Raw genomic sequence first — 27,917 nt, 5'->3', positions numbered from 1 at the left:
CAGGGAAGGGGCATGTGAGGGCACCCCATTTAGCAATTAAAATTTTGGCACCTCCTGAGTTCTACCAGGAGTCACCTATGATTTGGGTTATACTTCGAGGCTGTGTCTACACTGAGCCACTTATTCCGGAAAAGCAGCCACTTCTCCGGAATAACTTGCCAGCTGTCTACACTGGCCGCTTGCTTTTCCGGAAAAGCAATGACGATCTACTGTAAAATTGTCAGTGTTTTTCCGGAAAAACTATGCTACTCCCATTCGGGCAAAAGTCCTTTTCCGGAAAAACTGTTCCGGAAAAGGGCCAGTGTAGACAGCACAGTAGTCTTTTCCGCAAAAACGCCCCGATCGCGAAAATGACGATCGGGGCTTTTTTCCGGAAAAGCGCGTCTACATTGGCCACGGACGCTTTTCCGGAAAAAGTGCTTTTCCGGAAAAGCATCCTGCCAATGTAGACATGCTTTTTCCGGAAATACTTATAACGGAAAACTGTTCCGTTTTAAGCATTTCCGGAAAAGGGTGCCAGTGTAGACGCAGCCCGAGTGTCCCCAATTCCCAATAGGCCAGGGCTTTAAGCAGCACACTCCGATGCTACTGAGCCATACCCTGCATCACCTGTTCCGAAGCTAGAAGACTGGTCTGTGGAGGCTGCCAATCCAGCAGAACACTGAGTATTTTCAGCACAGCTGAAAAGGAAGCCCAAGCCCAAAATGTGTTGAACAATTAGGCAGCCAAGCTGAGTATTGCAATTACAAATCAGAGTGTTTGGGCTTCGGGGATTCCTTAATTGGACATTACTAGGCCAGATGAAAGGAACTAACTGCCACACTGCTTCAATGTGCCCACAACACACACTATTGTCTTCTGCTACTCTTGATGAGCTGGGCACGCCTCCAAACTCTCTTCCCATTATGGCTTGGAAGGACTGGACATTTCTGAAATCATTTCACACCCTCCTGTGCCTCAGCTCAGGGATTCGGGAAAGTACAGCAATGCTCCACTGAAATGGACCGGCCTGGCCAGGTAGCAGAGCTTTGTGATCAGTGGGGATGGGCATGCAGCACAGAGAGGGACCGAACACACCTGCGAGTCACTTGAAAGTAGGACTAAGAGATCCTCCGGAATAGGGCTTTATTCCGGAGGATCGCGCCAGTCTGGACGCTCTTTCCCGGCTTTTCCCCAAGCCGGAAAAAAAACGGCGGCCATGTTTATTTAAATCCTGCGGGGGCTATTTAAATCCCCCGCGCATTTCCCTATTCCAAAGTTCTAAATTAGCATGGCTATTCCGAAGAAGGGGCCAGTGTAGACACAGCCCAGCTGTCTAACCCTTGTCAAGCTTCTTGTAGGCTTCATAGCAAAGGAGGGATTTGAAGGTATATAATGAGGCAGCGTGGCAGTGCATCTCCAGCGTGAGGAACAGCAGGGAGAAAGCATCAAGGGAGATTTTACAAGTGGGCAATGAGGACAGGTGAGGGAGACTGGACCCAAGCTCTCAGTAGCAAGGGAGATGACAGTGGAGTGGGGATGGGCTGCAAGGGGCATGGAAATGAAGACAAGTAGCTGAGGTTTGACATGATAGAGGAGCCGCCGCCAGTGGAGGGATGTGCTAATAGGGGGACATTGTCAGAGCAACAGAACCTTTGCAGCAGCATTTTGAATGGTCTCAAGCAGGGTAAGATGGAAAGAGCAGAGAACGGTGCAGTGATCACCTGCCCCAGAGAGCAGTTTTAGCTGTGCAGGTGCATAGGAGAGGTCAGCTCAGAGATGTTCAGAAAGAATCAGCAAGATTCAATCTAGAAGTTGAGCCTTTTAAAGCAACACATACCCCGGCTGCCTTCCCACACACTGCCAGCTGCCATGAGCACTATTCACAACATTCATGGTAAGCCTGAAGTTATACTAAAGCCACTTACATACTGCATGGCTGTTTAATCCTCATAGTCCGGGGGGCGACGAGGCCAGTTGGCCATCTGGTCTTGCAAACTGACAATGGCCAGTACCAGATGCTTCAAGAGGAAGCTTAAACACATACCACTGACAATCATGGGGTAAGTTGCCTATAGTGGAGACTTCGTCACTCCTCTAGGCCATGTTGCCCCCTCTCTGGTCAACTCTGCAGGGCATCCTCCTCCTTGACAGCACCCATGGGCAGGACAGAAGTGCAGTACCATTCTGTATATAGAATTGCATGTGGGTTGAAGGGGAAGACCAAGCCAAGTGCAATCATACACTGGAATTTGGCTGGGTTCAGGCCCTGGTGCTCATTAGGGATGTTAGATATTGTGTAATTAAATAGTCCTATAACCGCATGCAATCTTAGAGGCTACATGACTACTCAATAGTTCCCGGGAACAAAGCTGGCAGCCAGTGTGCTCCCAGCCCCATTCCCACGAAGCCCCTTGGCATCCCATGCTGCTGCTCCTGTATCAGAGGCATCAGCGTGGGGAACCAGTCCTTGAGGGGAGCCAGTTTAAAAACCAGCTCCTCTTGCAAGCCTGCTGCCTCCTGCCCCGCGCTGCTTCCTCTGATACAGAGGCAGTAGCGCAGGGTGGTAGCAATCCCTGTACACGGGGAGCTCAGACGCTCCACAGACAGGTCTGCTTCACGGCCGCCTCCCTTGCCCCAGCCCCACGCTGATGCCTCTGATAGGGCACAGAAGGCACCGCAGAGCTGGTTCTATGGGACCTGGCTTTTAAGCTGCCCCATCGCCCAGCACCAGCTCCTAACGCCTTTTTAGGAGGCAGCAAGGTGGGGGCAAGAGGGTTTGTGGAGCTGGCATGCATGGGAAGCCTGCTTGAAAGCTGGCTCTGTGCACATATCAGCTCCAGCCTGCCCCCCTCACCCTCTGCGCTGCTGCCTCTCCATCAGACACAGCAGCACAGGAGTAAGACAGGGGCAGGCAGATATGGTGCTCATGGGGAGCCTGCTTAAAGCCAGCTCATCATGGGCACCAGCTTCTGCTCCTCCCCCTTGCTGCCTCTGATAGCAGCAGGGGGGAAAGGGGAATGCGTGTGATCGACAAGATTGACCAATAATCCTAGGCTTATTGACACCCCTAGTACCCATCTCTTACAAAAACACCAGATGCCCTCCTGACCCAAGCAATCAGCATGTATATCTTACACCTCACCGCAAAGATGAGTGCTCCACCAGCATAGCATCCCCTACTGCCACCCTGAGGACAATGGCCCTACCAATTACTCCCACTGCTCCCTGCAAACCAGCACAGCCTCTGGGCACTAGATTCAGTGCCCTCTTGGCTGGGATGTATCACCACCATCTGTAGCGCTGTAGGGATCACCTGACCATCTGGGATACAACAGTAAGGTGTCTGGAAGCTGGCAGGACATGCTGCTAGAAATGCTGCAGTTTGGCCACCCCAAAATCTAAACTGTCCTCTCCTGCTTCTCACACATTCAAGTCTTTGTAGATTCCTTGATAAATGCAGCTCCCTCCACCCCCAAGGACCATGGGAATCAAAACATGCACAGGTACAACTCCCACAGGAAATTTCACAGGATCCTTTTAACTGCAGCAAACACCTTTGCACTGCAACAGAATCATTCTGGGGAAATGAAAAAAGGAGTAACTGGAGCACAGAAGGGGTCTCCTTTGATCAGGCCAAGGATAGAACTTGCCTTTCGTTCTCCAACCATCATGGCCCCTTCTGTCATTCAGCCAGTTACTTGGGTGGATCTCAAAAAGCCAAAGGAGAGCTATGGGTGTAATTAAAGTGTCTCTTCTGTGTCACTGTGTCACCATGTTTTCTTCATTTACACATATTTATCATCCAATTCATTCACTCTCCAATGCTTCTGGGCCTCTCACGTTTTGCTCTTTCAGCTATAGCTTAGATGTCAATGCATTATGCTCCAATATTTCTAACTAGCAGCAGCAGAGTTGGGCAGCTGTGCTACATGCAGAAGGGCATGTGTAGCGGGCTTTCCGCTCCACCACAGCGCCCCTGCCGTCTGCTCGGGGAATTATATCTGCCGGCAGGTGGCGCGGTCTCTTCGGGACACTGCCCTCCGGCAATGTCCACAATAGCCTGAGCTTTTCCCCCTTCCGGGGGAAGGTTCGTTATAGGCCAGCCGGCCTTTAGCAGGCGGATCCTCCGCCTTGGTATACTGGATGGCTAGTCCGTCCTATGGCCCTTCCGTGCCGTAGAGTAGTCCGAGCCCTGGCCCTTTAAAAAGGTCCGGTCCGGGTGCTGGCCGGGTGCCAAAACCCTTATACAGATGCCCAGGCCCTCGAGCAGGGCAGGGCAGCAACTGCTGGCCAGACCCCAACGCAAGGCGGGGCCGCAAACAAACCCACAGGTCTGTAGGAGCTCCTAGTTCAAGAGCGGGGCCGGCAGTGCAGCTGTCGCAGTGGCAAGGGGGGTGGGAGACTGCCACCCGGTTAGTGGGTGGCAGGGGGCGCAGGCCCACCCACTCCACTGCGCCCCGGCCCAGGGGCCCTGGATGCAGCCGTTCCGCTGCTACGGGCTCAGCAGGGGCTCCAGCCCGCAACTTGCTGGCCTAGGGCTGTCCTCAGCCCATGCTACCCCCTGGGCCTCTCCTCGTCTCCCCCCCCCCTTCCCCAGTACCTGTAGCCTCAGCGGCCTGTCGGGGAGTTGAGGCCCACGTCGTCTCCGCAGGGGCTGGCGGCCCAATCCAGGGGTTAAGAGGTTGGAGCTTTGTCGTGTCCCGTGGGGCTTGTCCAGCCCGGCGTTCCCGTACCCACCAGGGGTCCAGCTGGTCCAGCGGTGCGGTCCCGTCCTCTGGGTCCGCGAGTGGTTCAGCTGACGGGCCGGGCCAGGCCTTACTAGCCGGGGCAGGGAGTCTCTGGCCCGCCTCTGGGAAGGTGGCTGAGGGCGGCCTACCCCGGGTCTTAGCCTCCCCAGGCAGGAGCTCCAGCCAGGCCTCTGGCTCCCTCGGAGGCTGGCCTCTGACTGAGCTCCCAGGCAGCCTTCTTATAGTCCTAGCCCCGCCCTTTGACTTCCGGTCAGGTGAGGGGGCGGAGCTAGGCTGGCCCCAAAATGGCTCCCAGAGGGTTTCTTCTGCTTCCGGCTCAGAGGGCGGCCATTCCACCCCTCTACAGCATGGTAAACTGTGCTTCACAGTGGGGGTGGGGAGCTCAAAAGAAAATAAACTCTCTTTTCCAGGCACTAAAATACCCTCTTGATATCTTTGCTCTTCAGGGAGTTACAGGCCCACCCAAGCTTTGCTCTTCTAGCTTATGGAGTGAACCTAGCCCAACAGTATATCTAGATCCCTTATCATTAACAGCCACCTCACTTGGAAAGCAGCATCAGGGGATCCCAGTTAATTTTGTCAGTTGCTCCTGATCAAGTCTGTATGGCTGAACAATTATTTTCCTTTATTTTGTAACCCGAAGTCCTACACATCAGCCTGGGATCTGAGAGCTGAATTGCCTCCAGCTTACAGATCAGGAAAAAATTCTACAAGGGAGGCACTTAGTTGGCAGATGGAGTTGAGAGTGCATGAGGCCAGGATGAACGCAGCACCCTTACCCACAGCTCCGGTCACATCATCATGTTAACTTTTGTTTCCCCAGGTTGCAGTCAGTGTTGGATTGACATTGATTAGAACTACAATTTAATATCTGGTGTCTTAGGTTGGAGTAGTGGCTCTGGAAATCAGCACTCCCAGTTATGTTTCGGGTTCTTTGAAAATCTTCCATGAAAAGGTGCTTTCAAAACAAAAAAAGCACCAGGCCCATTAATAGCTACACCTATACAATATTTTCAAATGGCTTATTCTCATATGCTCCCATATGCTCATCACAGACTGGCCACCTCTCGTTATACTATCCCTGATTAAATTAATTGCCACCTAACTAATAAAAACCCTTTAGCAGCAATAGCTCCGCAAGGGTCCTTGAAACAGATGGTCTCTTCAGCTAAACAAATTAAATCAGCCCAGCTACCATGCCCAGACTGGAATCCTTGTTCATTTCTTCTCCTTTGAGGATTGTAAAAATAAAACATGGTGGCCCCAGGTAGAAAATCTGGGTTTGATCAGAGTTCTTCCTCAGTCACTGTAAGCTGAGGATCAAGCAGGAAATACTAAACAGAGACAGCTGGGCTAAGAACTGGGCAGTACTTTGGAATCACCAGTATTTAATGCCCTAGAAAGAAATGAAACTCCAATTCTGATGCAGGAAGACGACAAATCACACAAATCTGGAGATGGATTAAAAGGCTACACAGCAAGACTGTGCCAGAGATGGAAAGTTTGAATAGTTATTTCTCTGCTCCATCTGTTTGTTAAACAAAAATAGCAATTTTAAGTGTTTGATGCCAGAAAATTACTGTGCAAAGATTGGCACTTTTTTCCTGAATATCTCAGCACCCTGTGTCTTAAGTCATATCTCTAGGTTTCCTGAGAAAAGTTTGCTCACAGGAGCCCTATGTGAGGCAATACAGCTAGCTTGAGCATCCAGTTTGACCATAACTGGAGATTAGGGGACATCACTACCAAGGGAGTGAAGACAGATATATGTTCAAATCCTTTGGCTGTATTAAAGTGAGCACAAGATTACAGTTTGTAGGAAAATGAAGGGGCAGAGGGAAAAGTCTTGTGGAAAAAAATGACTTTGGAGAAATATTTAACACCAAATATTTTTGTTGAAAACCCCAAAAAATTTCATTTCAAAATGGCACTGCTGTCCCTCATGAGAGTTGTAGTTTAGGTGCCTTGTTCTCCCATTTTCTTCTATGGGCACAGCTTTGTGGCTGAACTTCACTTCCCATGATGCACCTATTTCTCCCCTCTTGGTGAGGGATGTTGGATAGTTTCACTGGAATCATGGGACATGTAGTCTGGCTAAGGTGTCTGGCTCAGAATAGAATGGATGCATGGTGGCGCAATTTTGAATCATAACATTTTGAGTTTGGGGCATCTGTTTGGCCCAAAGCAGGTCCTTTCTGCAAAATACTGTGTTTATCTGAAAGCCCAGTTTTCTGATAAAAGCCAGTTAAGACAGAAAGTGATCAGCCAGTCGCAATGAATGTAACATCGCTGAGAAAGAACGATCAGGTAACCTCACTGAGCCATTTTCGCAATCTACTAGTGAGGCCACTGTCACGCTGATCTATTCTTGTGAGCAGAGGCATTGCTAAAGTTAATGTTGATTTATTCAAAGAAAAGTTTCCTAGGAACTTGCAACTTTCACTTTGATATTACTGTATTTGTTCATCTCTCCTACGTCCTCTCTTATTCACATCTGAGGTAGGTTATTGTAAATCCTATTTTTTTATATCATTCCTTGCACTGAAGCCTTTCTATGCTTCTAATCAGCTTTCACTGCCCACTTTGGGCCCTTCTCACTTGATTTTTCACTTCACTGAAAATATTCAGTGCAAGGAAATTTGAGACAGCACAGCTTGGATTCTGCCACACTCGGAGAGATACAAGCTCAAATGAAGATTAATGTTGCAAATATATGCAGCTTTAAAAACCCTTAGATAGAAGCCAGCCGTCTTCAAAGCAGAGATGATGAAACAGTTTTTCTCCACGCTGATCCAACGGAAGTGGAGCTTTCCTATTTGTGCTGATGCAATTGCTCCAGCAATAAAGTTTGAAAGCAGTGTTTCCATGCATCAAAAAGGAAGGTACCCACAGTTTCAAAGCTTTAGCATTTTAATGGTCACCTGTACCAAGCCAGAGAAAGGTAATTATTCAAGCTTGAAAGAGTTCAGAACTAGCCTGAAGGTATAGAATGTTAAGAATCATTAAAAAGGGACAGAGAATAAAACAGAGAATATCTTATATAAAACTATGCTACGCCCACATCTTGAATACTGCAAAAACAGCAAGGAGTCCTGTGGCACCTTATAGACTAACTGAAGTGTTGGAGCATAAGCTTTCGTGGGCAAAGACTCCCTTCGTCAGATGCATGTATCTTGAATACTGCATACAGATGTGGTCGCCTCATTTCAAAAAAGATATATTGGCATTGGAAAAGGTTCAGAAAATGGCAACAAAAATGATTAGGGGGTTTGGAACGAATCCCATATGAACAGAGATTAAAAAGACTGGGACTTTTCAACTTAGAAAAGAGGAGACTAAGGGGGAAATATGATAGAGGTCTATAAAATCATGACTAGTGTGGAAAAAGTGAATAAGGAAAAGTTATTTACTTATTCTCCCAATATAAGAACTAGGAGTCACCTGATGAAATTAATAGGCAGCAGGTTTAAAACAAACAAAAGGAAGTTTTTCTTCATTCAGCGCAGAGACAACCTCTGGAACTCCTTGCCAGAGGATGTGGTGAAGGCTAGGATTTTAACGGGGTTCAAAAAAGAGCTAGATAGTCTCATAGAGGTTAGGTCCATCAAAGGCTATTAAGCAGGATGGGTAGGAATGGTGTCCCTAGCCTCTGTTTCTCTGACAGGGCAGGTATCATGTGAGGATTACCTGTTGTGTTCCCTCCCTCTGGGGCATTTGGTGTTGGCCACTGTCAGCAGACAGGATACTGGACTGGCTGGACCGTTGGTCTGACCCAATATGGCCGTTCTTGTGTTTTTATGCAAGGAATTGTTTAAATTAGAGAGTAAGGAAAGATCCTTACAAGAGCAATTATAAATCTATCTCCATCAATATTCCTAGTATAGGCAAGGCCTAAGAAGTTTTAAATCTAACCACACAGGTAGCTAGTTATAATGGATTTATTGAAACTCTAGCTACCTGAGACGATACAAATTCCATTCAACAGATTTCCCTGGGTTCAGATACACCAACACAGGCTGACACCCAAGATAGTAATGCTATTTTAATTAAAGTGTTACTTTAATGAACTGCGGGCAGGAGCAGTGAGTTATATGAGCCCATTGTGTCCATGCTCCAACAAAACTCAGGGCTCCACCAATGTTCAGGGCCAGGTCTCTCCCGCACAATGCGGCCCTTGGAGCATCTCCTGGCCCTGCCTGATGTCCTCAGATAATTTAAAAGGGCCCAGAGTCCTTTGGTAGTACAGCAACACTAAGGCAGCTTCCCACCCACCTTTTCTCTGCGTTACACCTGGAAGCAGCTGGCATGTCCCTGAAGCCCTTAGAGGGAAGAGGGGAAAGGAGAATGAGAGTCTGTCTGTGCACTTCCTCAGCTCTGTCGACTACACTGCTCCCATTGGCTAAGAACCGTGGGGGCAGTGTCTATAGACAGTGGTGCACAGAGACACATTCCCCCAGACCTCCTGCCACCCTTAGTAAGCACTACACCCCTCAATTCCTCCCACATTCCAAATTCATATCTCATGCCAGAGCCTGCACCCAAACCCCCTCCTGAACCCAAATCTCCTGTCCAAATCCAGAGCCCACACCCAAACCCCCTCCCAGAACCTGCACCCCTCCCTAACCCAGATTCCTTCCTAAAGCCTTAGGCAAGTAGGGGTAGGAGGGAAGAACGAGGGTTGCCAACTCTGGAAAATGATTTTTATGGACAAAAAATTACAGATGATGAAACATTTTTGCAGGCACAGCATCATGGAATATAAAGATGGCGTAAAGGGACAAAAGTGAACAATTTTCAATGTGTTTATTCGTACATCACAACGCTCCTGCCTCTCAGCTGAGCTGACAGGGATAGTATCTGTGAAACTCCAGCCAGAAAACTGAACTGGGCAGCAAGCAGGTGGTTGGCGGCAGGGAGAAGCCCATAACACAGGCAGCTGGACCCGCAACATGTTGACAAGGCATGTGGACACAATCCTATTCCTATTACAACCCCCCGCCGGCCCAAACCATCCCCCTTCCCACCTTGGGAGGAGAGGCACAGGAGCCGCTCATCCCCCTGGGCCTGGGGGCCACCACCAGTGACCACTCTATGATATCTTATTGGTGGGCAGGGAGGTTGCTGTGCCTGGCCCGCTGTACCCCACCCTCTGTAGCCGCGAGAAGCCCAGCAGGAAATTGTGCTGCATGCATACCCCCGCAAGGTTGCTGCTGTGCTGAGGTGGTGACGCTGAACATTTCAAAGCTGGAGATGGCAAAAGTAGCCCCTGCCTGGCAGCAACAGGGAGCCCCAGCCAAAAAAATTATCCTCTCTGACTCTGCCCCAGCCCCAGAAATTGTAGACTCCCTGGAGCTGTCCTGCAGTGTGGAGCTTACCCCAGGGCCAAGGAGGAGGAGGGGGGTGGAAATGACTCCTCAGCTCCACTGCAAAGCTCACTTTTTCTTTGTTTACTGATATCTAAATTAGGGATGTTAAATTAGGCAGTAGCATGGGGTGCCAGGTGGGAGCAGGTCTGCGAGGGAAGCCCGTTTAAAAAACAACTCACCTCACAGACCAGCTGCCTGTCGCCCTGTGCTGCTGCCTCTGATAAAGGCAGAAGCATAGAGTGGCAGCAGCCCCTGTCCAGGGGCGTGTCTGAGCTCACAGACCCAGTGCGAGCCAGAATTAAGCCAGGCTGCCTGCCTGCCTGGCTCCTAATACACTTTAAATGCAGACCCGCAGCAGGGTTATGTCCCAGACCTGGCGCAAGCTGGAACTGAGCTGGGTTGCTGGCCAGCCTGCTAAAAATTTACTGGCAAGGAGGGAGGGAGAAATGCATGTAATCTATAGCATTAACCAATAAATAAAAGCTTATTGGTTAATCAACTATATTATTACATTCCTAATCTTAATATTTTATGGATTTTACAGACAGGTCCAATTTTAGCTTTAAAAAAAAAAAGAAACAGACTTTATATGAATGTATTGACAAATGACAACCCTGGGCAGGACTTAGACCCGTTCTGGGCACCACCAAAAATTATACAATTTTATTGGCCCTGACTGTGGCTGCCAATAAAAGCACCCCAGACATCTAAGTCTGGCAACTCAATCTTCAACGCCAGATGCATGAGTCCATATCACTTCAGCAAAAGGAGTAATTCATTTAAGCTGCATGCAGAAGGCCATTATTATGAAGGTCATCCATCCAAGTGAGACATATGCATCCTCACTGTAACACGTTGTGGGATCCTGCTTTATATCCCACTCATGGAACTCCCTGAGTTCCTGAGGAACAGGCATAGTTCCTAAAAGTTTATGCCTGTAGATTAGCGTTACTGAAAATTTAGGGAGAATTACACATAAGGAACCATCCCCTCCTAACAGCATAGAAGGCTCTGATGGCCAGCCATTCATTCAGCCATTCAGAAAAGCTAAATTCTACAGTTGTGAAATGTCGGAGCCTTAGGTTAGTGTTCCATCTGCCAGGCATATACTTGGGTTTGATGCTAACTGTATTCCTATCACTCCTTTACAGCGATCATGACAAGTATCCAATTTATGCCCAGGCTGCTAAGCATCAACAGAACATATCCCCTCTCCTTTCCTCCCTAGCATGGATCTGTTCAAAGCCAAGCAAGGTTTACTCAGTACAGCTGTCAGTCAAGGTTGTCTCAAGGACTCTTCCGCCCATTGCAGAAGTCTCCTGCTGAATGCAACGGACCGTGTTCCAAGCTCTGCCAGAGGCAGTTAGCCACATTGACTCAAGTCCAAACCTGCTCTGAGCAGCAACAGGAAATTCACACGTCAAGATACTAGATGGAAGCTTTGTTGAGACTTGCGTGTTCTGACATCAGAAAAAGTGATGTCTTGATACCCCACAGGATTATTTTCAGTGGCTGCCAACAGTCAAGGGTAACAGGAAGCCTGTCATTGCTCAACAATCCAACAAAGCTTCCTCCTTCCTTTTCAAGGGTTTGAGGAGCTCTGCTCTATGGACAGTCACCCGATGGTACAAAAAGTACAGACACGGCAGTAACTAACCGGAGGATGATCTCGCAAGCACTTTATCTGGCAGCCATTTTAGCTCTGATAGGCTACACCACGCTTGGGAGCATGGGGGAGTTAATATTCTCTGATGCACAGATACAGAATCAAAGATATGGCTCCTGCTCTCCTTATCAGATGTGCATTATAGTCCAGAATTAACAGATACATAGGTTTTGAGGTATAATCTCAGAAAGGATTATAACCATCTAGTCTGGCCTCCTGCATAACAGAGGCCAGAGAATATCCCCCCGAGATTCCTGAGTCAAGACCAGCACTTCTGGCTGGGATATGGAGCTATCCAACCTTGAGCTAAAGACAGGTGAGTGATGGCATCATCACCACATCTGCAGGTAAATTGTTCCAATGGTTAATTACCTTTGCTATTAAAAGTGTGCCCCTTATTTCTAGTCTGAACCTCTCCTGCTCCACGTTCCAGCAGCTGGCTAGTAAATTTCAGCTACCATTTTTTTTAAAAAATTACATTTTGAACCCTAACGTTTGCTAAGAGCCTTCCAACTACACAGCTCCTCTCCTGGCCCTGGTCCCACACAGATCTGAATGGCTCCCAAACACTGATAAATGTATCCTCCCAGCGCTGCTGGGCGATAAGGCAGCATAACCCAATCTGACAAATGGAAAACGGAGACAAAGTCCAAGTGACTTGTCCAAGGACACACAGACAGTTTAGGACAAAGGCAGGACTTGATCCCAGACCCGTATCATCCTTTTATCGACGTATGAATGAACACCCAATTCTGGGAGGCAGAATATGAAGAACAATATTCACCATATGGCCTTTTACCTAGCTCTATCTAGCAGGCTTAGTCCTGCTCTGGCTACTGATACTTGGCAAGTTTTCAAGCCCTGACCATTTCAGACAGTGCGAGAGTCTACACTCATCATTCCCGAACAGAAGAGTCTCATCCATTCCAGGATTTCTTCCAAAGGGAAGGGCATTAGTAATGGCTCTCCAAGACTGATCCAGATAGCCCAGCACAATACCGCAAAACAGAGTGAAACAGTCCCCTCAACTTCTTATAAGGCTGCACTGGAGGGGAAAAGCCAAAGCATATCACTATTTGAAGGTACAAGTGAGTTATACAAGTTCTATGAACTAGTGCAAATGATTTCAGAAAAGATCTTGAATCACAAAAGACCTTACGCTGCCTTCCCAACACACAACCCCCACACCCCACCAGAATACAAAGGTTTGTTTTCTCCTCTGGTCCCAGACTCATATTAACTTTTGATTAGAAAGCCATTTCCTGCCAGTAATCCAGTTACTAGTTTAGATCACTTCTCTTGCCAGGTCTATATCAAGACACAGGCTTTGCAATGAGACATTATGTACACCCAGAGAACTCTAAACCATGCCCAGTGCCCTGTTAATTTCATTAATCCTCCATTTCCCATAACTCCCCTGGACTCACATTGCCAAGTAACCTCTGTGTGAGTAGCTTCAGTGGCTCTTCATATGAACACAGCTTCACTGACACAGAAATACCATGTGGTGCTCTTAAAAAAAAAAAAATCAAACCACGTTTTCCTCAGCACTAAGAAGCTCTCATATGTCTCGCATGATTGAGAGGCCAGCTCTGAATTCTGGAATTCGACTGCCAGCATTTCCACTAAGGAGTGGCCTGGCAGCCATCCCAAACCACACCTGCCTGAGAGATTAGGATTTGTACATGCAGGCACCAATAGATTCAGTTCTCATCAGCTGAGTAGTTAGCACAAGTAGCTGCAGCATCAGCAATACTAAACAGACATCAATTGGAGAGCAAAGGAAGCTGCCTTGATGCAGGAATGCAAGAGCCTAAGCAAAAGAGAACCCATCTCCATGTGTTTCACTGTCTTGCCGCCCAAAGCGGTGTTAAATTTGCACACACAACGAATGCTTCACCCAGGGCAGAAACCTTGAGAGTGGAACACAGCAGCTCTCATTTCCAACTGCATCTTCCAACATCCCACATGCTTCCTGTGTTTCCTTCACCAGCTCTCAGCTTCGTGCCTTCTTTCACACTATTCCTTTCTGCCAAACCAGTCTCCCGATTGCTTTCCAAAGACCGTGAGGTTTCTCCAATGGATTTGCGGCGACCCAGTTGGGCCAAGAAATACTCCAGCTACCAAGACTATCCAATATTCCACTGACAATGTTTCAGCTGGGAAAATTCAGTTCTCCAGTGGCAGCATCCCAGCTGGAAAAAGCACCATCCACACCCTGCAAACTCTACGGGGTAGATCTGTAGTGCACATTCAACTCATTGCATGCTTCTGGCATGACATGCACATCCCAACAAGCCAAGATCCCTCACATCTCTGTGAGAAGCTGAAGCACTTTGTGAATCATCTTAAATTTACTGCAATTAAGAGGCTAATGAGATTTAAGCAATACAGCACGACAAGATCACGGCATGCCTCAGATGCTGACTAGCGGGAGGAAGCCATAGGCTTTGTGGCTTCAGCCATGTGTGAAGTTCCAAAACCCCCTACAGTTGCCCTGCCAAGTGGAATGAGGCAGTGGTGGCAGTTTGTGGTGGGTGCAGCATTCCCTGGGCCGTGGGGGCTTGCGAACAGGGAGTTTGGAGAGGGAGTTCTCCAGATAAAGGAGGAAGCTAATACAGGACCCTTGAGGGAAGTGGTCTGTCTGTAGTGTGTGTTTGTGTTTGAGGTTTTCTTGCTGTGTGCTGAGCTTGTGTTTGGTTGATTGGTGGGGGTTCCCCCCCCTTTCCATTCCTCCTGAGTGAGTGCTGCGGCTGGCAGGTGGAAACTGTGAGCCTCCAATCAGGGTTTGAAATCTAGAAGACTCTGGCTCATTGGTTGAGCCTTAATCAGGGGAAGGGGCTATCAGGCAGCCTAGGGCTTTATAAAGGAAAGAGTCAGTGACCAGGGGCTGTTAACAGGGAGTTTGGAGAGGGAGTTGGGAAGGGGGTGAGATACACTTGCCGTTCCTTAACATCTTTTCACTACACTCCTTCCCTTCAAGGAGGCATTTAATAATAACCGAGGAACTCTCAGAAGGAAGGAAGGTATGGATGTTGATAGCTCGGCTCTTGTTACCTGCACACAATGTGCCATGTTTGTCTTCCTCCCAGAAGAAAGAAGGGATTTCATCTGCACTAAGTGCAAGCTGGTCACCATTTTGGAAGAAAAAAATCAGAGGACTGGAGGCTCAAGTATCAACCCTGCATGCTATCAGAAAGGATGAAGACTTCCTCGATAGAAGGCAGCGTTTAATCCTGCAGGCACAGCAGGCTGAATAGCCAGTCAGGGCAGTACAGGACAAGGAAGAAAACTGGCAGCATGTAACCTCTAGAAGGAGAAGGTGGCCAACTCAGGTATCCCCCATTCCTGTAGAGGTAAGTAATCGCTTTCAGGCTCTCTCCACAGGCACTGCCGTGGAGAATGCTTTGGCAGGACCTCTCAGGGAAGAAATCAGAAGGGAACACCATCTACCGGAAGGCATGGAATGCGTACTCCTAGAGATGAGGGTTCCACGACCACTACCCCCAAAAGAAGATGGGTGGTGGTGGTTGGGGACTCCCTCCTAAGAGGGACTGAGTCATCCATCTGCCATCCAGACCTGCAAATCAGATTTGTCAATTTTACACATATAAAATTGACAAATCTGCTTTTAGAACATATGTGTTCACTTTTTTTGTATTGTATCACTTTGATATATATGGTCGTGCCAATTTTCTCCCACAAATTCATCTAAGGAAGTGGGTCTGGCCCACAAAAGCTCAGCACCTAATAAACCATCTTGTTAGTCTTTAAAGTGCTGCATAGTCCTGTCTTTTGTTTCAGCTAGACCAGACTAACACGGCTGCATCTCTATCACTGTTCTGGTTATCTAAAGGTATTTGTACACCAATGCAGCCTGGGAAACAAACAGGAAGAATTAGAAGCCCTGGCCCAGTCGAAGAACTATGATTTGACTGGAATAACGGAGACCTGGTGGGATGCCTCGCATGACTGGAGCACTGTCATGGAAGGGTATAAACTGTTCAGGAAGAACAGGCGGGGGAGAAAAGGAGGAGTTGCATTGTATGTAAGAGAGCAGTATGATTGCTCAGAGCTCCAGTACTTAGAGGGAGAAAAGACTGTTGAGAGTCTATAGGTTACATTTAGAGGTAGAAGTAACAGGGGCAATGTTGTGGTTGGTGTCTGCTACAGTCCGCCGGATCAGGTGGATGAGGTAGATGCCGCTTTCTTTGGACAACTGAGAGAAGCTTCCAGATCGCAGGCCCTGGTTCTCATGGGCCACTTTAATCACCCCGATATCTGTTGGGAGACCAATACAGCAGTACACAGACAATCCAGGAAGTTTTTGAGAATGCTGGAATAACTTCTTGGTACAAGTGCTGAAGGAACCGACCAGGGGCAATGCACAGCCTGGCCTGCTGCTCACAAACAGGGAGGAACTAGTAGGGGAAGTAGAGGTGGGTGACAACCTGGGAAGCAGTAATCATGAGATGGTAGATTTCAGGATCCTGACCAAAGGAAGAAAGGAGAGTAGCAAAATACAAACCCTGGATTCAGAAGAGCAGACTTTGACTCCCTCAGGGAACTGATGGGCAGGATTCCCTGGGATGCTTACATGAAGGGGAAAGGAGTCCAGGAGACCTGGCAGTATTTTAAAGAAGCCTTATTAAAGGCACAGAAAAAACACATCCCGATGCGCAGCAAGAAAAGCAACTATGTTAGGCAACCAGATTTGGCTTACCAGGGAAATCCTTGGTGAGCTTAAACACAAAAAGGAAGCTTACAAGAAGTGGAAATTTGGACAGATGACTAGGGCGGAGTATAAATATATTGCTCGAGAATGCAGGGGAGTTATCGGGAAGGCGAAAGCGCAATTAGAATTGCAGCTGGCAAGGGATGTGAAGGGTAACAAGAAAGGTTTCTACAGGCATGTTAGCAGTAAGAGGGTGATCAGAGAGGGTGTGGGGCCCTTACTGGAGGAGGGAGGTCACCTAGTGACAGATGATGTGGGGGAAAGCTGAAGTACTCAATACTTTCTTTGTCTCTGTCTTCACGGACAAAATCAGCTCCCAGACAAATGCACTAGGCAACACAGTATGAGAAGGAGGTGGACAGCCCTTGGTGGAGAAAGAACAAGTTAGGAACTATTTAGAAAAGCTAAACATATACAAATCCATGGGCCCAGATTTAATTCATTCGAGGGTACTGAGGGAGTTGGCAAATGTCATTGAGGAGCCTTGGGCCATTATCTTTGAAAACCCGTGGAGATCGGGAGAGATCCCAGATAATTGGAAAAAGGCAAATGTAGTGCCCATCTTTAAAAAAGGGAAAGAGGACTATCCAGGGAACTACAGACCAGTCTGCCTTACCTCAGTCCCCAGAAAAATCATGGAGGGGATCCTCAAGGAATCCATTTTGAAGCACTTGAAAGAGAGGAACGCGATCAGGAATAGTCAACATGGATTCACAAAGGATAAATCATGCCTGACCAATCTGATTAGCTTCTATGATGAGGTAACTGGCTCTATAGATATGGGAAAGTCAGTGAATGTGATGTACCTTGACTTTAGCAAAGCTTTTGATACAGTCTCCCACAATATTCTTGAGAGCAAGTTAAGGGAGTATGGATTGGATAAATGGACTGTAAGATGGATAGAAAGCTGGCTAGACTGTCGGGCCCAATGGGTAGCGATCAACGGCTCGATGGCAGGTTGGCGGTTGGTTTCTAGCAGAGTGCCCCAAGGATCTGTTCTTGGGCCGGTTTTGTTCAACATCTTTATTAATGACCAGGATGAAGGGATGGATTGCACCCTCAGCAAGTTTGCAGATGACACTAAGCTAGGGGAGAGGTAGATACTCTGAAGGGCTACGATAGGGTCCAGTGTGACCTGGACAGATTAGAGGATTGGGCCAAAAGAAATCTGATGAGGTTCAACAAGGACAAGAGTAGAGCCCTGCACTTGGCATGGAAGAATCCCAAGCATTGTTATAGGCTGGAGACTGAATGGCTAAGTAGCAGTTCTGCAGAAAAGGACCTGGGGATTACAGTGGATGAGAAGCTGGATATGAGTCAACAGTGTACCCTAGTATCCAAAAAGGCTAATGGCATATTAGGATGCATTAGGAGGAGCACTGCCAGCAGATCCAGAGAAGTGATTATTCCCCTTTATTTGGCTCTGGTGAGGCCACATCTAGAATACTCTGTCCAGTTCTGGGCCCCCCACTATAGAAAGGATGTGGACGCATTGGAGAGGGTCCAACGGAGGGCGACCAAAATGATTAGGGGGCTGGAGCACATGACCTATGAGGAGAGACTGAGGGACTTGGGTTTGTTTAGTCTGCAGAAGAGAAGAGTGAGAGGGGATTTGACAGCAGCCTTCAACTTCCTGAAGGGAGGTTCCGAAGAGGATGGAGAGAGGCAGTAGTGATGGATGGCAGAACAAGGAGCAATGGTCTCAAGTTACAGTGGGGGAGATCTAGGTTGGATATTAGGAAAAACTATTTCACTAGGAGGGTGGTGAAGCACTGGAATGGGTTATCTAGGGAGGTCGTGGAATCTCCATCCCTAGAGGTGTTTAAGTCTCGGCTTGACAAAGCCCTGGCTGGGTTGATTTAGTTGGGGTTGGTCCTGCTTTGGGTTGGGAGCTGGATTTGATGACCTCCTGATGTCTCGTCTAGCTCTACGATTCTATGACTCCAGCAGGACACAAGCTGCAATTAAACGAGAGCTGTCAGAACTGAGCAGCTCACGCAGGGTGGGAATGTCTCAGAGGAGTAGTCATGTTAGTCTATAACTGGGGAAAAAAAAAAAACCTTACACAATGAATGGTCCTGCAGCACCTTAGAGACTAACAAAAAATGTAGATAGTATCATGAGCTTGTGGGCACAACCCACTTCTTCATCTAGGAATTTGACCCATTTGGGGGATTCAAACACTTGGTGCTTTTTCCATTTTCAGAGCAGACCAGCTTTTGTCCTAATCACTCCCCTGGGAAACAGCTGTGTGTTATCCCTGGGGATGCTGAAGAAAATGGATTAAGGGTCTCAACTAAGACATGAGCAAGTCACTAATAGAGATGGGGTCAGAACACACAAGATTTTTAGCTCTCAGCTGAGTGAGCTGATCAAGAGGCATAAGGGACGATCTTCACAAGTACTCAAGTGATCTCAGTGCAGGGTGGTGATGTAGCAATGTTGGTTCCAGGATATTAAAGAGAAAGTGAATGAGTCACTCTCTCTTATTGGACCAACGTGGGATGGTGAGAGAAACAAGCCATAGTATTTACACAGAGCTCTTCAACCCAATGATGTAGCAGCCTAAGTCTCAAGGCTCACAAATACCTATCACTTCTGCAAACGGGACTTAGGCTCCTTTGAAAATTCTACCCAAGGTTCCATTTTTCTGTCTTCTGCCTCTTGCCAAAAGCAAACGCTGGAGGTCCTTTCCCTGTTATAAGAATTCTACAGTATGTTCCCTGAACAGAAAGCTTTAGTTGCTCCCCACTCAAACTAGCTGTTAGAAATTCTCAGTGAAATTTTGCAGAAATAACCTTTCAGAGCTTTAAGAAGGGGACAATTGCTAACAGTCAAACTTGGGGAATACCTTTTACAAAATAATGGGTCTTATCCCAGTCTCTCAAAGATCACATCCCCAAGGACAATGGAATAAGTGAGCTCATCAGGAACGACCTAACATCAGTGGCTCATCATGAATGTTAGGTCATTCTTGATAAGCCAGTGCAGGATGTCTTTCATACACACCTGTCTGAACAACTTGCCTTATAAGGCTCCAGGTATTTGTCACTGAATCAGATAAAAATTAAATCCTTCAGCTGCTGCTAAAGAGTACCTCTGACATCACCATTGGTCTTCATACATACTGACATATTAGAACTGTCAATTAGTTTAATTAACTGACGTCTAAATATTTCACTACTAATTAGACAAAGACTAAATATTTAGATGCAATTGCCTCTGGCAATATTTAGTCATGAAGTTGTGGATGACTAAGTATGCCCTGTTCTCTGCTGCTATTAACTAGTGTGGGAGCTGAATTTGTTTGTCAATCAATTATGTTCAGAAGTTATCTTCTGCACTGGCTCTTCTGAAAAATCTAAGGACATGGCAACCTTGAAGCTGAAGGTTAGAGTTATTCAGGAGAGACTGCGCAGAAATGCATTACAGTCACTTCACTAGAATCTAAAAGGCATACAGCAGTTTGGGCATTTCACTGCAAGCTTCCTGAAGTCTAAAAATTTTCTGTGCAAAAAGAGGGGATTGCAAAATTAAAGGGAAGGGAGATGAACACAGGAATTAGCACTGACCGTACCCTATTATAGAATTAGATCTTCCATCTGTCCTGTGGTGTGAATGCCATTCCACCATAGTGTTCCTCCATAGAAGAGCCTACCTATCTTCCGTCCCCTAAGAATGCAATAAAGGAGCCACGAATTTATGCAACCACACAGTCCCATGAGTAATGTGAAGAAACTGATAATAAACGAACATCAGAGAAATTCAAGCTGTTGTGTTACTTATAATGGGAGGAGGTGCAAAGTCTGCAGCAAAGAGGGATTTTCAAATCCAGAGCAGGCATGTAAGCAAGTAGTCGACTAAGTAGTTGACTACTCACAATTCTCCCTACCCCCCCCCCCCCCCCCAATTTGCTGCAGGCAGCAGGATGTGGGAAGCAGGAGCCAGTGCTGGGGGGAGCCAGTTTAAAAGCTCCATGGTGCTGCCTGGCCTCACCCCTCGCTGCTGCCTCTATCAGAGACAAAGTGCGGGGAGCAGCAGCCCAGGGGAAGCTATCATGAAGCAGCCTCTGCCCATGGTGGGCCCACGCTCGCCGTAGGCAGAGGCTGCTCCGGCAGCAGCCCTGTCTGCGGAGGGTCCCAACTCCCCACTTGGACTGCCTGAGGACAGGGGCTGCTACTGTCTGGGCAGGTAGCCTGGCTCAGCCCCGGCTTGTGCTGGGACCAAATCCCACTGCAGCTCTGCAATGTAAAAGGCAGCAGGAGCTGGGGGGGCAGACTGCCCGGCTCCTACTGCCTTTTAAATTGCAGAGCCGCAGTGGGGTTTGGTCCTCGTGTGAGCAGGGACTAAGCTGGTTGCCTTCCCCTATCGACTAATCGAAGTAGATAAAAATTCTATTGACTACTCGATTAGTAAATTAACCTAATTTTAACATCCCTAGTCCAGAGGGTCTTTTTGAAATCAAAAGACCCCTTCTGCGCCTAAGTAAGTGGTGAACAGAGATTGACAAGCCTCGGATTTCTGAGCTAATCTGACTCTTCAATGGTCTGTTCAAGCCCTGCTCCACTCAGATGGCCACAGGTCACTGGCAGTTGCCACATGCCTAAGATAATGCCCTTTGACATTAATTTTCAGAGGAGTTGAACACCCACTTATCCAGCTGATGTCAATAGGAGCTTTGGGTGCTCAGCACCTCAGAGAGATCAGGCCCATGGCTCTTTCCTGAAAAACATGGATTCTCTGAACAGAGGCAGCAAGACCCTCATCCAGCAACATCATTGCCTCACTAGCAAGACCTGTGCCATGCACCTTGCAATGCAACTCAACTGATCAGGACTTTCACTTTTCACCACTTGCAAATTCATTACCCCAGCAAGTTCCGCTCCATGCCATCAAACATCATACACGTTTGATGAACTCAAGATTAGTCATACTGAGTTACTGCCAGGAAGTTGTTTGTTGCATCCTGGTTGGTAGCTGGGCTCCCTGATAGAGAAGCAATCAAATTATTATGCTTCAGGACAACAGCTGACTGCCAATAGGTTAGGAAGGAGTATCATCCTCGTGAACCACACACAGTGTTGCATTAGTGGCCCAGAGGCATATGGGGTTATCCTCCTCTACGGCAGTATGTCTCAATTGGTGGGTGGCAGCTCTCAAGCAGCTCATGAAAGGCAATCAGAAGGGTCACAAGATACTGGAATTTTTATTACACTTCTAGAGCAATGCCATCAAAACATTTATAGAAATATTAAAATAACGATATAAAAAGCCACATACCACTGCCCAGTACATCTCAACGTGCTCTAGAAAGGAGATCAGTATTATTACTGCTCCCCTTACAGGAGGAAACTGAGGCACCGAAAGGTCACCCAGCATGCCAGTGGCAGGGCTGGGAGCAGAACCCTCGCTGTGGCTATTTTTGATGTTTTGTATGACAGCTCTGAAACCATTTGACTTTGAATAAGGGATGCCCACCTGCCATGGTTGAGACACACAAAGCTCAAGAGGACCAGGTTTATGATGGGTTTATGAAGGGATGGTTTGATGAGATAACATGATCTTGGTAACTAATTGACCATTCATTAATCAGTGGGAAATAGGTCAATGGAGGGATGATAGGAGTTACTATAGAGAACTTTCTGGGTGTCTGGCTGATGAGTCTTGTCCACATGCTCAGGGTTTAGCTGATCGCCATATTTGGGGTCGGGAAGGAATTTTCCTCCAGGGTAGATTGGCAGAGGCCCTGGAGGTTTTTCGCCTTCCTCTGTAGCATGGGGTACAGATCACAGCTAGAGGATTCTCTGCATCTTGGGGTCTTCAAAGTATTTGAAGGCTTCAATATCTGAGATATAGGTGAGAGGATTATTCTAGGAGGGGTGGGTGAGATTTTGTGGCCTGCACTGTGCAGGGGGTCAGACTAGATAATCATAATGGTCCCTTCTGACATTAAAGTCTGTGAGTCTATGAGGTTGGTACTGGGAGCGGGAAAGGGGCAAACTGGATTTAAAATACTCTCCTGAGCAGCTCTCACAAACCAGCCCTCTACTCACCTGATGGCAAACTAATACTCTGCTCACAACAGACTTTCCTGATTTGATTGCCCCTCCCTTCCTGTGGAGCTTTGATCAGCAGTGAGATGTTGGCATCTAAACTCAGCGTTAGGGTTTAGAGTTTAGCTCTGCCAAGAGGCAGGAGCAGTTCCCAGCTCTTTCAGGTGCTGAGGTTTCACACCATTGCACCGGTTATGCTCTGCTGGCATTTTTAAAGGTGTTCTTTGTAGCTGTGTGGCTAGCACAGTTGTTTCTTTTCAATGCCAGCTCATTCCTGGAGCAGATGGCATTCTGCAGGAGGCAGTGCACACAGGCTGGACTACCATCAACTGAGCCAGAGACCTCAGCATGGGGCTGCTGAAATAGGCAGGGCACCTTCAACCACTGGGTGACAAAGCTTTAAGGCTTTAGTTCCCGTGCAACTGATCTGCTGCCTCCTAGCTGGAGACACAAAAGGCAGGAAAGGGAGAGCTGCAGGCAGGAGAGCACCCCCTGCAGGGGACGCAAGGTCAGGGAAAAGGTCTTGAAGTGGGCTCACTGCCTTCCTGGCACCTTCCCACCAGAAAACCGCTCTCACCCACCGCCTGCCTGGTACCCTAACCCCCGAATATTTTAGGAAAGAAGTGTGAAATTGCGTTGTTAGCAGGGGGAGGGCTTACACACAAGAGCCCCAGGGCTCGATTTGCATTGCCCTAACACAGGCTGGCCAGTGGCCTGGCTCCCCTCTCTACCAGCCAAAGCAAGTCCAGCAGAAGGCCTCTAGGGAGGAAGTTCCCATCACCAAAAGGGACAGACATCAGCGAAGCAGCCCCAGGAGGATTAATTACAGCTTCCTCCTTCGGCTGCCGGCCGTCCTAGCCAGGGGCGTGGGTTCTAGTGTGTCGTCTCCTGGGGAGGCCTACTGCACAGCATGTTTAATAGTACTCTGTGCTTACACAGCAGTCTTATAGGCCAAGCTCACTCCCTGCTTTACAAAAAGAGAGCAAGGCAGGCCCAGGTAGACCAAATAACCAGTCACAATTTTTATTTTTACTGCAGCCTGCCCAAACCAGAGCCTGGGGCTCCTTCTTGAGAGGCGCACCAGTGTTTGCCCATGCCACACCCGGCTAGACAAAATACAGGCAAACTGCAAGGCACTGACAAGCAGACTGGCCAAGATGATCTCAAGGGTGTTACAAATCTAACTGCAATTTACTAAGCCTGGTGAGAGGACAGGAGAGTAAAAATGCACAAGCCCCACTGACACCACATCTGGCTGGGGGAAGCAGGCACAGAGGTGAATTACAGGTCCTGCTTATGCTAGTGTAGACACCGCCAAAGAGGAGGCACAAGCTCGGCCACCCAAACTAGTAGCAGAGTTGCTGTTTCCCTAGGTCCTAGGGAATGCAGTTAGCTCTACAAAGATTAGCTGAGTCACAGTATCTAATCTCAGAGATACCAGCCTTGTCTCAGCCTTCACAGTAATGTAAGGTCAAAATCCCTATCCCTGTAGGTACTGCCTGCTGTCTGTTATCTTGATACTCAGAGTGCTGGGGAGAGGGCACAGGAACAGAGAGAGGGGCCAGGACTGACTGAAAGATTAATTACTCAAATTTGGGTTTTCCTGGCAGCAACATAGCATGCGAGATGGAAATATTCATGGCTGAAGAGGCAAGCAAAGAAACTGCACCAAAGTCATGTCTGTACAGAGCACCCCTGTCCCACGGGCTCACAGTCCAAATGCACAAGACAGGCAACGTAGGAGGAAAGTGACAAACCATTATCCCCATTTACAGATGGAGAAAACACAACACAGATATTAAGTGACTTGCCGAGGGTTACAGAGTCTATGGCAGGGCAGGTAGGTAGTTTAAACCCCAGCCCAGAGCTCCAATTGCATGTTCAATTTGGAGCCATAGTGGGAACAATTATATTTAACTGGCTAGAGCGCTAATCTAGGACTCTGGAGATGCTTGTTCTAGTCCCAGCTGTGCGGCACTTTCCCCTTTGAAACTACCGCCTCTGCACCTTTCAAAGGCACATTGGAGCCCAGGATCAGCTGGGGACTCCCCGGCTGATCCCAGGCTCCGTGCAGCACTTCTCCGGAACCTGGGGTCAGCTGGGGAGTCTTATGCATTTCAAAGCAGGCAGCAGTGGGATTTTCCACTGGCCCCTGGCTGTACGCGGAGTTTCGCATTCCTTCTTTGAAATGTACAAGAGCCCCAACAGGGACTCTTGTACATTTCAAAGGAGAAATGTGGAAGTGCCTAACAACTAGTCAACTAGTTAATTAACCGCATTTTAACATCCTTAGTCTATAGTACCCAGGGGCGGGGCTGGCAGCCACTATATCAGAGGCAGCAGCGCAGGATGTCAGGCAGGAGCTGGACCACCAGGGGAGCCAGTTTAAAAACCAGCTCCCCTTGTGGACCAGCTGCCTGTCATCCAATGCTGCTGACACTGATAAAGAGGCAGCAGCACAGGGGGCAGCAGCCCCTGTCTAAGGGAGGGCGGGGGGTCTGAGCTCCTGGACCCAGTACGTGCTAGAACTAAGCAGGGCTGCCTGCCCACCTGGCTCCTAATACACTTTAAATGCAGAGCTGCAGCAGGAGTAGGTTCTGGACTTGGCAAGAGCCGGAACTGAGCTGGGCTGCTGGCCAACCTGCTAAAAAATTTACTGGCAAGGGTAGGGGGAGGGAAATATAGTATTGCTTATCGGTTAATCGACTACACTATTGCATCCCTGCTTTGAGCTCTACTGATGAAAACCGCTCCAGAAGAGTTAGGGATTAAGGGCCCTTTCCTTCTCCTCAAGTGAAACAGTTACAAGGAAGAAAAATCAACACTCACTTCCTGCTTTTGAAACTAAAGCCAATTTGTTGTTCTATTTACCCTACATATGGGAAAGCAAGATTATCAGAAGCAACTTAGCGTGGAGCCCAACAAACTACACAAAGTATACAAAGAATGCTGAAATCTTGCTTTATTTCTCATTTCCAATTCTCAGGAGCCCAGTTCCGCAGAGTCAGTCTTGCTATCCAGTAATAATAATTTCATAAAACATTTTAGTAATTGCAGTTTCATAAACAGTGCATTAAGGCTGGCGGGAGATCTACCCCATCATTTATTCATGGCTGGAGAGTTCTTCAGCTGAGCACACCTTTGCCGTGACAGATAATGGAATCTGCAGCTAGGGAAGCATGGTAAATGTAGGCCAACATGCTGCCAAGAGGATGCTAGAGAGAAAAAGAGGGAGAGGTTATTCTGATTCGCCAGGGAGGACTAAATGAGTGCCTAGGAGCAGCAGAGGAGATTTAGGTTAGACATGCAGCCCAGCAGATAAGTTTTCACATTGATTTTGCAATGATGACACAAGTCTTGTGGTTATTGAGACAAACACAACAGGAAAATCACTGCTTTATTATTATGCCTATAGCAAAGCGCTTAAGCACATGCTCAACTTTAACAGCTCGAGAAATCCCACTAGAGGCAATGGAATCCTTGTGTGCATTGCTGGATTGGAGCCAGAGCCCTTAGCACCTGCCACGGCTGAGCCTTGTTTGTAGTAGATACCATAATAAAAATGCCTGGCATGGAGTTGCTTTGTTTTGGGGTAGAGGGACCAGCTACCAAGGACACCTGTAGAGTAGCCAGAACTGCAGAGTGAAAGCTCCAACTAGACATCCACCATTCATCGAGGGTGGCTTAAAGGAGATTACACTGACTCTGCCCTGATACGGACACTCAGTAAGTCCCAGAAAGTCCCTCCCAATCAACAGCGCTCTGGGCTGTTACAGGCTGGGGGCACTGTTAGTGCTGCGAGGGATTCAGCTCCCCAGTCTCATTAGCAGGCAGAGGAAAGTGCCATAAAATGTAACTGACAGTGAAGCCCAAAGATCTCTGAATATAATTAGAATCATTTTCGGTGTCTGAAAAGGGAAGAGTCTGCCCCTCTCCCTAGTCCAGGCTTATTTTGCTAAATTACATTCCCTAGCAGTTTCAGTTAGCTGTATTAGTCTTCCTTTCCCTTCCAGGGGAGCTGCTGAGGCAGAGTACAGGAAGGAGACACATACACACTGCTCCTTTAGGCACACAAGGACAAAGTGCCTGTCACAGGAGGACAGAATGCTGCTTACACTCTGCCAGTTCATAAGAAAAGAAATCAGACTGGTGTATTGCATAGGAGTGTGACTCCCTCAAATACACACTAGGACAAATACCGCTTTATTTGACAGCAAACCTTATTACAGGCAGGCTGTATATTGGTGCTAATAAGGTTGGAGATTAAGCTTACGGTGGTGTGGGAGCATGGAGACACCATACTGCTAGATGTGGCAGTTGGGAAATGAGGAATATCTGTCCTGACAGCATGGTTGTTACAGAATAACACCAGGGGTGCAGCACATTCAGGATCCAGAGGGAGTCTCTTGCCATGTATGTACACACATAAGAGTCAGACAGACACACACACATTCCCCCTTAGTAAGATAAACCCCAGGCCTATGCACTGTAATTTTTCACACAACATGCAGAACTGGTACTGAAACTATATTGTCAATTTCCAATATAAGCTCTTGCTTTCCGCCACTTCTAACTTTGCCAAACTTTCACCACTGATGCTTTCCATATTTGCTCTCTGCTGCAAGGGGGCAGGGGAGGGAAAGAGTAAGTACGAGCACAGATGAGCTTGCAAACAGGTGAGTGCTAACAGGGAGTTCTGAGAGGGAGTTTGGAAGGGGAGAGGGAAGGGCGGGAGGTTCACTTGCCTTTCTTTTTAAATCCCTTTACCAGGACAGCAGCGATGGTTGGTGATGGGTCTGCTGTTGTTACCTGCACAGCGTGTGCCATGTTTGTCTTCCTCCCGGAAGAAAGAACGGATTTCATCAGCACCAAGTGCAAGCTGTTCGACATTTTGGAAGAAAAAATTAGAGGACTGGAGGCCCAAGTGTCGACCCTATGGTTGATCAGAGAGGATGAAGACTTCCTCGATAGAAGACAGCATTTAATCCTTCAAACACGGCAGGCAGAAGAGCCAGAAAGGGCAGTACATGACCAAGAAGAGAACTGGCAGCATGTAACTTCTAGAAGGAGAAAAAGGCCAGCACAGGAATCCCCCGATGCTATAGAGGTAAGCAATCACTTTCAAGCTCTCTCCACAGGCTCTGCAGTGCTGAAAGCCCTGGAAGGGACCTCACAAGGAAGAAACCAGAAGGGAACACCATCTACTGGAAGGCATGGGATGCGTAGTCCTACGGATGGGGGTTCCACGGCCACCACCCCCAAAAGGAAACGACGGGTGGTGGTGGTCGGGGACTCCCTCCTAAGAGGGACTGAGCCATCCCTCTGCCGTCCAGACCTGGAATCTCGAGAGGTGTGCTACTTACCGGG

At 47.9% G+C, this 27,917-nt stretch overlaps 1 protein-coding gene across 3 annotated transcripts in view; it reads right to left on the bottom strand.

Annotated features, from left to right (window-relative positions):
- Positions 1-27,917, bottom strand: part of PACS1 (phosphofurin acidic cluster sorting protein 1) — a 121,056-nt gene that overhangs the window by 75,045 nt on the left and 18,094 nt on the right. Inside the window, exon 1 of one of the 3 annotated variants that reach the window (XM_075938964.2) lies at positions 13,190-15,403. The exons of the other annotated variants lie outside the window; for them this stretch is intronic. Within the exon in view, the coding sequence (XP_075795079.1) occupies positions 13,190-13,191 (2 nt within the window). The 5' untranslated portion in view covers positions 13,192-15,403. Of the gene's footprint in view, positions 1-13,189; positions 15,404-27,917 lie in introns of those variants that run through there. 3 annotated transcript variants of the gene reach the window in all.

Source organism: Pelodiscus sinensis, chromosome 11 (genome assembly GCF_052426305.1).
Source record: "Pelodiscus sinensis isolate ZL-2025 chromosome 11, ASM5242630v1, whole genome shotgun sequence".
Lineage (NCBI taxonomy): Eukaryota > Metazoa > Chordata > Testudines > Trionychidae > Pelodiscus > Pelodiscus sinensis.
Note: the sequence above shows the minus strand (reverse complement) of the source record. Positions and strands in the feature narration are given on the sequence as shown.